Below are 14,836 nucleotides of genomic sequence, written 5' to 3' on the forward strand. Positions count from 1 at the left end.
CACGTCACCTTCTCCCCCTCTACCGTCCATCACACTTCACCTTCTCCCCCCTCTACCGTCCATCACACGTCACCTTCTCCCCCCTCTACCGTCCATCACACGTCACCTTCTCCCCCCTCTACCGTCCATCACACGTCACCTTCTCCCCCCTCTACCGTCCATCACACGTCACCTTCTCCCCCCTCTACCGTCCATCACACGTCACCTTCTCCCCCCTCTACCGTCCATCACACTTCACCTTCTCCCCCCCTCTACCTTCCATCTCACTTCACCTTCTCCCCCCTCTACCGTCCATCACACGTCACCTTCTCCCCCCTCTACCGTCCATCACACGTCACCTTCTCCCCCCCTCTACCGTCCATCACACGTCACCTTCTCCCCCTCTACCGTCCATCACACGTCACCTTCTCCCCCCTCTACCGTCCATCACACGTCACCTTCTCCCCCCTCTACCGTCCATCTCACTTCACCTTCTCCCCCCTCTACCGTCCATCACACTTCACCTTCTCCCCCCTCTCTACCGTCCATCACACTTCACCTTCTCCCCCTCTACCGTCCATCACACGTCACCTTCTCCCCCTCTACCGTCCATCACACGTCACCTTCTCCCCCTCTACCGTCCATCACACGTCACCTTCTCCCCCCTCTACCGTCCATCACACTTCACCTTCTCCCCCCTCTACCGTCCATCACACTTCACCTTCTCCCCCCTCTACCGTCCATCACACGTCACCTTCTCCCCCTCTACCGTCCATCACACTTCACCTTCTCCCCCCTCTACCGTCCATCACACTTCACCTTCTCCCCCCTCTACCGTCCATCACACGTCACCTTCTCCCCCCTCTACCGTCCATCTCACGTCACCTCTCCCCCCTCTACCGTCCATCTACACGTCACCTTCTCCCCCCTCTACCGTCCATCACACGTCACCTTCTCCCCCCTCTACCGTCCATCACACGTCACCTTCTCCCCCCCTCTACCGTCCATCACACGTCACCTTCTCCCCCTCTACCGTCCATCACACGTCACCTTCTCCCCCCTCTACCGTCCATCACACCTCATCTTCTCCCCTCTCCCCCTCTACCTACCGTCCATCTCACCTCATCTTCTCCCCTCTCCCCCTCTACCGTCCATCTCATCTCTCAGTCTATCATTCATCTCATCCTTTATTCTCTCTCCAATCATCTCGCTCCCTCTCATTTTTAAATCGCCCTTGTTATTGCTCTCCCTTGCTTTCTAAGTCCAGCGAGGGTGAGTTTCTGGGGGGTGAGCTTTTTGACAGCGAGCCAAGGTCCAAGGCGTAGTTGTCTGGAACAGTCTGTACTCGGAGAGGGACGGTTCTCCAGCAGTCCCTCAACCTCCCTTTCTCCCCGAAAAGGATTTTGTTGAGTGAGGAGAGAGTAGGGGAGAGGAGAGAGAGAGAGACACCACCCATCATAAACAGGAAATGCAGGCCCAACACTTATCTGGAAAGGCATCCTGTAACTTAAGAGCCCACAGGAAACTGCAGAGGGAGCAAGGGAGGGCTGAGTCGACAGCAACAATGGCTAACAGGACGTAGCTGGAGAGTCGCAGTCTTGTTCACACACACAAACACACAATGAGAAAACTCAAAGTAGCAAGTATGTGTGCGTGCGAGTGACCAAGCTATTAGAATTAGGCCTAATTTGTTGAAATCGACAATAACAATGATTATGTTGAATTAATTGTGTGAATTTAGCAAAAACCGACATGGAGCATTGGTTTCACACAGTATGATATCAAAGTTAGAATTTTTTTGCAGAGTCACCACCCTGAAACCAAACAAACCACATCCTAGCTACCAGTTAAAGCACTGAACTGAACCCAAGAAGCAGAACAAGTGGCCCTGCCCAGTTTGCAGGAAATGGCACATTCTCGGTGTCTGTGTGTCTGGTGAGTAACACCAAGTAATAGTCCAAAACCAAGGAGGTCTAGGTATACCACAGACAGGGATACACACAGACACTGCTGGCTCAGACTCTCGGTCTCTCAGTCTCCATCTGAGGGACAGAGCAGCTAACGGTCTGACCATTGATCAACTTCGTGCCTCGTTGATCAGTTCTGCTTCATTACGTGGAGGCCCTCACCTCATTAGACCACAATCACTTCACTGATGGGGAAACGTTACGGGAATGTTCCCGAGAACGTTTGTGGAGGTGAACCAACTTCACACAATGTCGTGTTAAATCACAACGATGTAATGGCAAGCAATGACTGATGACACCTATCATCAAAACGATAAATGGGGAATGTTCAGAAGTATGCAACGTTACAAAGGTTCAGAAATACATTCATTCTGTAGAACAGATACGATTCCCTGTCATGTAGAATTGGGCATCATGTCATTACATATGTTCAATGTTCTGAACGTTTCAGATCACTACAAACCTGGTCTTTGCGTTTCGAGTTATTATTTGACAGTATATCTGACAAGGACAGCCATTTTCCTAATCCAGATTGACACAGCATCACAACGCATATGTTTTTTAACCTTACGATCATCAGACATTTGATCATCTCTCTGTTCACCTTGTGTTGACATCTGGAATTAAATGGGAAACATTGCGTTAAAACAAAACGACGGACACAAAAACATACGTTTTCTTTTCTAGGAATGGCCCCATACAGAGGGGCTGGCAGTTGGATCCGCATGAAGATCTGATATAATTCACTTTAAAAAAAGAACAGAACGACAAGGCCATCTTTACAACAGAAATTACTTGACGATTTCAGTCTTTTAAGGACACCGTCATTTCTGGTAATTAAAAAAAAGTTGAAATATTGACGCATAAGGACTGCAGGCAGAGCTGTACGTTGAACAGACTAAAGTGTGTGTGTGTGTGCATTTGTGCACTTTTGTGAACCACAGTCAGGGGACAAAGCAGATGCAGATTGCACCTTTATTAAGGAGTCAAAGCGGAGGAGACAGTCAGAGCCACTGACATTGTCGTCAGGACAGAACTTGTTAGTAATGTGGTAACATGCACATACCACACGTAAAAAAAACAAAAAACGCCCTGATTTGTCCAGGCCCAAAATGGCACATCTTTACCAGACCAACACCCTTCAGGGACTTGGAGGAGAAAGCACTAGAAGACAGGGAGGATGAAGGAGAGAGATAAATTACTATTTTCGGGAAGGAGAGAAGACGGTTTGAGGGTAGCTGAAGGTCACATCTCTCTTCACCATGCCGACTTTGAACAGCTGAATTATAGTTGAATTAAACTTTGATGCATAGAGCCGTAAAGATACTTCTACTATAAGCATTTTATTTTTATTTATTTAACCAGGCAAGTCAGTTAAGATTATTTTATTTTTTTACAATGACGGCCTACCCGGGCCAAACCTGGACGACGCTGGGCCAATTGTGCGCCGCCCTATGGAACTCCCAATCACGGCCGGATGTGATACAGCTTGGATTCAAACCAGGGACTGTAGTGACACCTTGCACTGAGATGCAGCGGTATAAGGCACCGCGTCACTCGGGAGCCAAATTATTTACAACGTACACTTGAGCCAAGTGCAACAAGTACTACTGAATACTGTTACATCTCAGGATATTATTTTTGTGCTAACTGTTATCAGCACTTTTATTTCCATGACTGATCAAAACTCCTTTTCTCATGGTTTGCTCTTGTCCCTGTGCAGGAGACGTTTGGGACATCGAACCGCAATACATATAGAATTGCGAGAATTAAAGTATCATGATATCGTGAGGTCCCTGGCAACTCCCAGCCCTAATGTAATATCTACAAAATGGCCCTGGGACTTCTCTCAACACATAACCACTCTTGACGTCTGAAAACATTTCACAAACTTTGGCATACCTCTTCTCTGGCTCTCAGGTTTTCCACTCAGTATAGTGGGAGATTAACCCATGTATTTAATGCCAAGAAAGCTCTATACTGAATTGAAGAGTGAACGGAGGGTTCAGGCAGTCTTACCTCGCCAAACGCTCCCCTGCCGATCACCTTGAGCATCTCGAAGTCGTCCCTGTGCAGACGCATCTCCTTCACGGTAGTGGTGAACGGCTTCACTGCAAGAAACAAACAGGAACCAAGAAACGTTAGGCCTACGTCCACAATATCTCACATTACACCATGATATAATGTCCCTAGTTTTTCATATATTAGGTTTTAGCCTGAAGGTTATGTCACGAGACTTGCTACCATGTGTATGAAGCACGAGCAGTAGGTCTGTGTCCCTCAAAGGTTCTCAAACATAGGATGAACCTGTCCACGCTTGTTGTTACACAATCATATCAAAAGACCATGATGTTTCTTACTGCCATTAGTCAACACTATCCAATGAATTGAAGGTGTCAACTTCCAGGAAAACATGTGTGTGTTATACTGATGTGTTCCGTACAGTGTGATCAAGGAGGGTCTGCAGCAATGTTAGTACCGGCACAGAAAGTTTTACTTAGGGTTTTAAGTGCTGCCACTTTATTTTGTTTATATGCCTGAACTCCATCATAAACTATTTGGGCAAGGGCAGCCAAGTGTATTTGTGTATGTTTATTTACAAAATAAACCTGTCTCCACCGTGCACTGGTCAAGAGAGAGGAACCAAACAGCATGTTGGTCGTAAGGCAGTATGGCTGGACAATAGACCTTACAACAGAGCCATAGACTGAGCGCTATATTCCATCCCTCCTCCCTATTTTACAAGGCTCTGCGGGGGGCTGGGGGCTGGCATGGCCTGCGAGTTGCCGAGCAGCAGCACTCCTCGCCATATGAGGACATGCAGATTGTCCTCCCTGAGCCTGTGAAGAGGGTGTTTATCACTCCCAAGGTGATAAACTCTAAAACACACAAGAGAGAGACGTGTGTTCCCCCTCCATGGGTGGAAAGGGGGGGGGGGTGGTAACGGTGTGGGTCGGGCATCAGCTGCTCTCACTGGGCAGATCCTTCAAACGCCTACACACAGACTGACGGGTTTATGACTCTGCGATGGGGCTCACGAAAGGGTCGCGATACGCCCATGACGTGTGTTGTAATGGCTACCGCAAAATGTTCGAGAAACGTGCATGCTAAAATATGTGGAGAATTATCATCGATGATTTGACGGCAACTTAAGAGCACTCTTTGCCTTCAGATCAATGTTCGTCAAAAAAATAAAAATAATCCCTGATGTGATTGATCCGGCAGGTAGCCTAGTGGTTAAGAAGTTAGGCCAGTAACCAAAATGTTGCTGGTTCGAATCCCTCTGTCGATGTGCCCTCGAGCAAGGCACTTAACCCTAATTGCTCCAGATCAGATGTCTAAAAACGAAGAAGAAAAAAAATAGTCTTTTTTGGTTTTTTACAAAATGTACTGTTCAACTGAAGCCTCACAGCACGCAAGACACATTGGGTGAGGTGTTGAGGATTTCCTTAACCCATACAAATGTGTGTAGGCATTGTCCCCTTGACAGAGCAAGTAACTGTGGGCCAAGCGACCACCCACCCATCACCCACAATCTAAAGCTGGTCACGCAACAAACACCTCGAAAAAGTCTATGGGTCACGTTCTATTAACGAAAGGCAAGAATTACTCACAAAAACCACTTAAACAGCATTCAAGAAACCAAGTGATGCAGAATTCATTAAGGGAGTCTATCATACAATGATAGGGGAAACACATTCAATAACAAAATGGCATAACTATGGGTGGGAAGGACCATTGAGGACTGGCTCAGCCATGCAGTCTGACCATATGACTCTGGTTTCACTAGCTTGTGTAGGCTCAGTGCACTGGGAGGATATGGCATTGATGGCTCGAAAGATTACGTAAACCAGCATTCCGAAATGAGAGCCGATTATAAATCCTATTTGATGCCCTGCATATAAGCATACCAAGAAGAACGACAGCGATAGGCCTACATGGTGGCCTTGGTAGAATAAGGAAAGACAACCAAAATGATTGACACACACTAGTGTCTTTGTACAAGCATCAGGCATCCCATGTCGACTGAAGAGCCAACCTTGTTACTCCAACAAAGCCCCTTAGAGACAAAGACCCGTCTTTCATATTCTGTGTCGCAGGGGGGTTTCATATGTGTAATCTGATAATCCTCTCAGCCTAAATAACGTGGCATTTCTATAATTCACAAACGCCCAGTCTTCTCAATTACAATAAAATCCCTCTGAATGATTACGTGCCGAAAGTGAGGGGGGGAAAAAAAGGTGCAGAAGCTTTGTCTGGACATTTGATTAACGTACTTTTTATACGATTCCTGTTCCACTGCAAATTTAGCACCTCATTTCTGCGACTGAAACGAGTGGTGTTTATCTATAAAAGTACTTGCAGTTTTTTTTCCACAAACATCACAACGGCGTGAATGGAATTGTAAAGCGCTGCTCATGACTTTTTCATTCATAGCTCAAACTCTAATTAGGCTTACAGACCGAGCGCGGCTTTGGCAGAGGTCTTCAGCACATATAGTAGGCTACTTCGACAATTCTATCAGCCAGTGTCTGTCTATTTGAGTAGTTGGGAGTTCCTTTGGCCACAGAATGCTCAGTATTCAGTTGGTGATCCACGTTCTTCTGGCTCACATCTGCCAAATGGGATGCAGTAGGAGCCTGCAGCTTTGACAGCTGCTTTAAGCTCCCTTACAGATCCAGAGGGTATCCGCTTGGCACAGCACGGCGTGCCACTTGGAGAAGGGGCAGGGAGCAGTAAGAGGCATCAGCTGCTCACACTAATGGAAAGAAGAGCCATTGTCTTTTAATTAAATAGATGACCGTTAGCCCTAAATGAATGCCATTCATGTCAATGCAATGACGATTTGTGGACATGCAGTGCAAGATGTTAAAAAAGGACGCTTGAATTTTAGGTTATTGAATATTAATAGTTCTAAATATGCCTTATGAGTAGTGTGTGACCCTAGGGGTGGCAACACACACATTCTAACTGTTTTTAATGGGTCTTTCTTCATTCTGATTGTTTTATACTGTTCAATCACACCAAAATTTGGAATACAGTGGGCACTTTGAATACAGTGTTGCTAGGCATGACAACGAATGAAAAAAGCCAGGGAGGGGTTATTGTGACAGGTTAGGAACAAAAGTGTTGGTTAGTGTTTCCAAGTGGACCCTAATTAGATGTTACATTAACATTTTATCTTACTTGACGTAGCAAAAATATTTAGGCCTCGCCTATTTCTCCGATTTAGAATTGACCATTGCGCAAACATGCTGATCTAGGCATACATCAGCACTGGTATCATGCTGTATTTGCGAGCTATGTTTGCACTGACTAAGTACATTTAGCTAGCTAGCCAGCTAACTAGCAAGTAGCATCTAATACGATTTATTTTAGCCACAACTTGCTAAGAAAACAAACTGTTTGCAGCCAAGATACACAAACTAATAGTGTAATTATAGAAAGCTCGCCAACAATTTTTCAGTGGGAATCGCTTTTGGCTCCTCGATTTGTCGCTAGATAACGTTCTGCAGTTGTTGTGAGGACACCGCTGCGGTCCCCCCAACGAAGACTTTTCGCCCCCCTCTCCTGCCGCAGACCCCCTCTCCTGCCGCAGACCCCCTCCCCTTGTGCTTTTCAGCCTGTGTGTGCACCGTTGCTATGACATCTGTAGCAGACAGCTTCTCCCACTCTCATTTGCGGCAGAAGAGTAGGAAAGGTCACTAAAAGCTATCAAAACCATCCAAGCTCTGACAAAACTCCAAAGGCAGCCTGAAATGTAGATTAATTTGTCGCTAGCCTCTTTCACCAAAGTTGCTAAATTGGCAACACTATGCGAGTGAACAGCAAAAAGTGGTTGTGACTTGTGGTATCCTTCAGTGACGGGGTGGGGCTTGGTGTGTGTGGAAGGAGAGAGACGACTCAAGTACCAAACGGATTAAACTATAAAAATGAACAATTACACAAGGCGGAATGGCGTAACATAACAAACATTGAAATACCATTATACAAGTTAAAGTAAAACACAAACTGATCTGTACGGTATACCTCCCAGCCATAATTTCAAGTGAAAACATGTTGTTTTTCCTTGATTCCCCTGACATGTATTTTTTTGCTATATGAACCATTAGCCTAAATTGTGTATGTTTTCTTATTAGGACAGGACAGAGTGGGCGGAGGTAATAAATCACTGATGTCTCACAATAATATAGCCTAGAGCAGGTATTCCCAAACTGGGGCAACACCGTCGGTGGTACGCCAAATACATTTTTTAAATATATTTGTTTTTTTCTTCACATTTTCAAACAGTCCATTTATATTTTCCACGAAGCTATACATTTGGGTGAGGTTTTTTTCCTCGCATGAATAGCCTCGTTTCACTGCCAAAAATAAAATGAAACCATCAAGTGTACAACGAAATAACAACACAAGGTCAAATACAGGTAGCCTAGTCAAATAATTAACATCCAATCACATTAACCGTTACTCTCTCGCGGGAATTCCACTAATGGTCCGTATGTAGCCAAACGTAGCTGCTGCTCATTCCGTTTGCACGAAAATTCATAACTGGTAAAAAAAAAGTAAGGCCCGCGACGAGACACATACCAGCTCTACTGGTAGTACTGCTACTACCAGCAGTACTACACCTGCACCTGTCGACGACAAGTTGTTCTGCTTCCACAAGCACATCCAATGCTAGCATCAGCAATTCTACATTTGTTGTTAGCCCAGCTAGCATTGACACTGACAGTTGTGAATCTGATGCAGCCGGAGAGCTACTGCCCCTTACCCGGGTAAGCACCGAACAGACAGGGTCCAACAGGACCACGAAAGAGGCGCAAATATGATGAGAACTACATTGATTTGGGGTTCACTTATATTGGGAGTAGTGCCTTTCCTCAGCCACAAGGTGTTATACGTGCAAAAGTACACACACACACACACACAAACTCAATGAAACCTTCACTCTTGCGCAGACATTTAGAAACAAAACATGCCAATTTGAAAAATAAGCCACAAGAGTTTGAGCGAGAATTAAGACAACTTTCGAGTAATAAGACATAAGAGCATCAGATACCATTAATAAGAAGGGGCTAGAGGCATCTTATATGGTGAGCTACCGAATGTCTGGGACAGGTAAGCCCCTACTATTGTGGAGGACTTAATTCTTCCTGCTGCTGCGGATATGGGTGGAACTATGCTGGGGGGAAAAGGCCCCAAAAAACTATACAGACAATGTCTTCATTAAACAACACTGTTTCATGACGCATCAGTGACACGGCAGGTGATGTTTTGAAACAATTACTGCTTCGCATACAAGCCAGTGAATTCTATGTGTTACAGCTGGATGAGTCAACAGACGTGGCAGGCCTGGCACAGCTCCTGGTATATGTCTGTTATGTTTATGCGGGGTCAATTAAGGAAGACATCCTCTTCTGCAAACCAATGGAAACCAGGACAACAGGAGAGGATACTTTGTGACATCAAATGGACTTTGGTGGTCAAGATGTGTTGGTATCTGTACTGATGGCGCAAAAGCCATGACAGGGAGACATAGTGGAGTGGTAACGCGCGTACAAGCAGTTGCTCCCGACGCTACTTGGGTACACTGCAGCATCCACGAGAGGTTCTTGCTGCCAAAGGCATGCCTGACAGCTTGAAATATGTTTTGGACACTACAGTGAAAAATGGTTAACTTTGTTAAAGCAAGTCCCCTAAACTCTAGTGTATTTTCTGCACTATGCAATGATATGGGTAGCAACCATCTAACGCTTTTACAACATACAGAAGTGCGCTGGTTATCAACGGGCAAAGTATTGACACATTTTTTTGAATTGAGAGATGAGCTTAAAAGTTATTTACTGACCACCTGTCTGACCGCTTGACTGATGACGAGTTTCTCACACGACTGGACTATCTGGGTGATGTTTTTTCTTGCCTGAATGATCTGAATCTAGGATTACAGGGACTCTCCGCAACTATATTCAATGTGCAGGACAAAATTGAGGCTATGACTAAAAAGTTGGAGCTGTTCTCTGTCTGCATTAACAAGGACAACAAACAGGTCTTTCCATCATTGCATGATTTGTTGTGTGCAAATGAACTCAAGCTTACGGACAATGTTAAATGCAATATAGCGAAGCACCTGAGTGAGCTGGATGCGCAACTACGTAGGTACTTTTCCGAAACGGACGACACAAACAACTGGATTCGTTATCCCTTTCATGCCCTGCCTCCAGTCCACTTACCGATATCTGAACAAGAGCCTCATCGAAATTGCAACAAGCGGTTCTGTGAAAATTGAATTTAAAATCAGAAGCCACTGGTAGATTTCTGGATTGGGCTGCACTCAGTATCCTGCCTTGGAAAATTGGGCTGTTAAGACACTGATGCCCTTTGCAACCACGTACCTATGTGAGTTTGGATTCTCGGCCCTCACTAGCATGAAAACTAAATACAGGCACAGACTGTGTGTGGAAAATGATTTAAGACAGACTCTCTCCAATACAACCCAACATTGCAGAGTTATGCGCATCCTTTCAAGCACACCCTTCTCATTAACCTGTGGTGAGTTATTCACAAATTTCGATGAACAAAAAGTTTATGTAAGATGGCTAAATAAAGAGCAAAATTTGATTTTTATTATTAAATTGTGCCCTGGTCCTATAAGAGCTCTTTGTCACTTCCCACAAGCCGGGCTGTGACAAAAACTCACACTCATTCTTATGTTTAATAAATGTATTGTATAGTGTGTGTGTGGCAGGCTTACAATGATGGCAAAAAACAACATTTGAGAGTGCGCTGACCCCGGTGCTAGAGGGGGTACGCAGCTGGAGGTTGAATGTTTGAAGGGGTATGGTACTATAAAAAGTTTTGAAACCACTGGCCTAGATAGAGGGAATGACAAAAGTCAGCCAGTGCTGTATGACACGGGAGTAATGACAAAGGCTACCGGTGACGGAGCACAGACGTGAGGACACAGACGTGAGGACACAGACGTGAGGACAGAGTCCACAGGGTTTAGATTGGGACTGGCAGCCCTATTCAGAGTCCGACCCTGACGGATGTGCAGCACTACCCAAAGTGAACTCAATAATCTACAGCAGTAAGTCTCTCCCCTGTTCCCCCGCAGTATGCGCCAGACTGTCCAGCCCCATTCATCATCATTACCAAAGCATGGGTTCTCAGACGGAATACTTTCACACAATAAGCTGGGTCAGATATGTCATTTTGAGGACAGAGTGCTGTCCCGAAATAGAATCGTCCATCAGAGATATTTCTAGGACTTTGTTATACCTAAAGACTCTAGTTAGTGGAAAATCTTCAGTTAAGTCTTTACGATATCTTCAACCCTTGTACATGGCACTATTTTACAGTCTTAACACTTGCCTCAGTTTGAATGAATGGCTCTTTATGTAAATACTTATCAGAATTAAACTGAATAACCTTTCATCAAATGGCAAACGACTTCCTGTGTTTTGCTCAACGTACAAAACAGCCACCAGTGGCACTCGCTCTCAGCTCACATCAAGTCTGGGACTGGGTGGATGTGATCCAACAACACTTCACCCTGAATCACTAGATATAAATATATGTCTCCAAAACAGCCGTTTCCCCAGAGGCTCAGGGCAGACATTATTACAGACAGACATTGAGCAGGAGACCACAAGAGAGAGAATGGTGCTCACTGTTTTCAACTGCCATTCAAATTACACCCCTGGTTCAACCATGGTGGGATTTGAATAAAAATGCATTAATAACTGAATATCTGTGATAGAGAGTGGATGATAAGGCCCCTTTTGTCCTGAACTCGTCAGGGGGAAAAGTCAGTGGTCGCTGGTACTGTGTTAACACTGCACACACTGTTCATCTGTCCACATAGGGTCAGTCATGGAAACCAAGGGCACCATCGTTTGGCTTGGGGCTGGGACAATGTTGTTGACCATGTTGTGCATTTGGACCACTCCTGAGGGCCATGTTAGGTCAGCGTTGTTAACATTGGCAGTTTGTCGGAGGCTTGAGGGGTAGGAGGAGGGAGAGGAATGCATTATAGACCAAGGAGGACAGTCTGAGCTCAGTTCCAGGCACTGAGACGTAAAAAAAAAATAACTTCATTCATTCAGATGAAATGCAGCAGTGCATTTCCTCAGCCTCCATACTTGTTTCACTATCTATTATGTCTCTGCTCTGCAAGCTGTGCCAACATTAAATGGATGCCACTGCTAATGCAGAATACACTAATTCAACAGAATGGCTGATGGGTTCCTGACTACTTATCATAAGTAGCATTCATACTTTACATTTTATTTTCCACTTTGCAGTTAAGTCAGAGCTTTAAATCCGTTCATATCCTGTTCCGACTTGTAGCCTAAACAGATCAGTGAATACACCAGACACTAAAACCATGCAAATGGCAACCCAGCTCCAGTGGCTGCTTCTTCCTTGTGAAACAGTCAAAAACATTCTATTCATCTTTTATTTATCAGTTTGCTTGGCAGGCGCCATTATCTAGGGCGACTTGGTCTACATTTTGATACACTGTGCTGCTCTAGCATGATAGGCTTTCCCATGCTTCCCTTGCTTCCTGGCACATGGCTCTCAAGACAAACCAACTGAAACGGCAAGACTAAGCACTTCTGTGCAGGCATATGGAATACTACCCCTGACACGCGATTTTGAAACCGATTATTTGTAAGTAAGGGAATTGCATGGAGACTCCATCTGAATTCCCGACATGTCCGCAGTGATTGGCAGGGTATCTGAGGTCCTGTAGAGCTTGCTGAGAAATGCTTGGGAATGAGTGACATGGGAAGGGGTTCCATAGCTGAGACTGCGAGGCCAGCGGAGGGGGGTGATGTGGTGTCGCCATGAAAACGTGTCTGATACAAACTCACAAAGTATGCATGAGCAGATGTTCATGTCACTCCCAGGTTCACAGCCAGATGCAGATTGGTTTCCATCTTAGGCAGTGGGGCAGTTGAAGGCACTAAGATTAAGGCTTTTACACGTTCCAAAAATTATAATTTTCCTTTCCCTTAGCCTCGAGTAAGAAACCTCTGCTGTTTGCATTACACTTTGTGCCATCACTTCTGACTTAGATGTTTGCGAAGAGCCCTTTTCCATCTGTTTGAACAGAAATCAAAGCCGTCGCTTATTCCTAATATTTAGGATTGAAAATGGTTGAAAAATGTACACCTTAAAAAAAGTTAGGAAGCATAAACATAACCACACGTAACATATGGATTGCAAAGTTACCTCAAGTTTTATGTAATAACTCGATAAATAGAAAAGTATCAGAATTCCGAAGAATATGTGATGTAATACAGAGGACCCGGCAAGCCAGCCTATTCCCTATAATGTAAACTTCAACAGAAATAACTTCAAAAAGTACAACTTCAAATTAAACCAAATTATTTGCACTCATGACTACTGATTTCAATTACATTTTCAGCCAACTTACAAGTAAATACTTTATGAATGTATTGTTACAAATCAGCTTGCAAGGTTGCTAGCCAACTAGCCTGCTAACATTAGCCCTACTAGCACTGCATGAGTCAGCCAGTTGCTATCAACACCTAGCTTACATCAACGGACTTTTACTGCAGTGGGCTAAATCAGGGCCACACAGAGTGTTTCTTGTTAGTCTTAAATCTACTTTGAAATTAAAGTATACACCTCACACACACATGGTTATGGGCTCCAAAACAACCTGTACCATATCAGATAGAGTTGAAATGTATTACACTGAGTTTGCATCCCAATATTACACTTTATATCCATCACAGAAGACTGCCATAAACATTATTTCTATGGCAAATTATTTCTATTAATTATAAAATTATGAAAAATATTCATAACATTCCACCCATGACGCCACTATTGATTTGACTGCAGGAAAGGGCTACAGTAAACCAAAGTTTTAGAAATACATAACGCCATTAACCAATAATCAAAAACAAATACTGGTATATGCAGTTCTCTTAGCCAGCAAGCCAACCAGCTAAATGTAGTTATTTTAGCCTGCTAGCTACCATAGCCAGCTAACTAGCCTAGCCAGCCAACTACCACGGTCAACATAGCGAAGTAGTTGAAGGCTGAGTTAGCTACCAAAGTCAAAGAAGATTCAAGAACAACCCTTCAGGAGGGAGTCAGCTAGCTAATCCAATAGCGATAGTGAGGCAAATTCACATTGAATTTACCCGGTTTATCGCCATCACTGCTGACATTCATGATGTACCGATAGGTCGGTAGGAAATAGAGGAAGCAAGCTTGGCACAGCACCTGGTTTCAGTCAGTCTCTCATTCCAAATCCCCACTTCCAAGCTATCAAAGTACTCCGAGGTGAAATGCGCACCGCATACAGTAGACGTGTGCATAGTTCCCATACTCCAATCTCCTTGCGTCAACCAGAAAAAAACATTCCAACTTCAAAACTTGCTTCTCATTTTTGGGCCACACACTGGTCGTAAGCCCATCCTAGTGGGTATTACTGCACTAGCTACAAATGACAGAAAAAAACGGGGGGGGGAAACAACTTGAGTGCCAAAAACACAGGACTTGCAGTTTCTTGCATTAATTTAGATGGTTTCTTCTTCGTGGATGCTCACCAGTGCCAACACTTGGTTTGAAATGTAATTACATGCTAGCATGGCTAATAGCTAACTTTAGCCAGCTGGAACTAGCTAGGTAGCAATAGTGCATTGTGGGTAGCTCCAAATATATCCGGAATTAAGTTAATATGTAAAAATGCTAAAACATAACTATGTTTGTAGTTATAGGTAACCAGACCGCTCATCCACATACTTACATGTACATATTCTCATTCACCCCTTTAGATTTGTGTGTATTAGGTAGTTGTTGTGGAATTTTAGATTACTTGTTAGATATTACTGCACTGTCAGAACTAG

At 44.4% G+C, this 14,836-nt stretch overlaps 1 protein-coding gene across 4 annotated transcripts in view; it reads right to left on the reverse strand.

The window, feature by feature from the left end:
* The window catches only part of cdc42bpb (CDC42 binding protein kinase beta (DMPK-like)), a 136,895-nt gene that overhangs the window by 106,577 nt on the left and 15,482 nt on the right, over positions 1 to 14,836 (reverse strand). For all 4 annotated transcript variants that reach the window (XM_014143793.3, XM_014143794.3, XM_014143792.3 and 1 more), the window contains exon 2: positions 3,966 to 4,057. In XM_014143793.3, the coding sequence (XP_013999268.1) occupies positions 3,966 to 4,057 (92 nt within the window). The remainder of the gene's footprint in view (positions 1 to 3,965; positions 4,058 to 14,836) is intronic.

Source organism: Salmo salar, chromosome 15 (genome assembly GCF_965601325.2).
Source record: "Salmo salar chromosome 15, fSalSal1, whole genome shotgun sequence".
NCBI classification, from domain to species: Eukaryota; Metazoa; Chordata; class Actinopteri; order Salmoniformes; family Salmonidae; genus Salmo; species Salmo salar.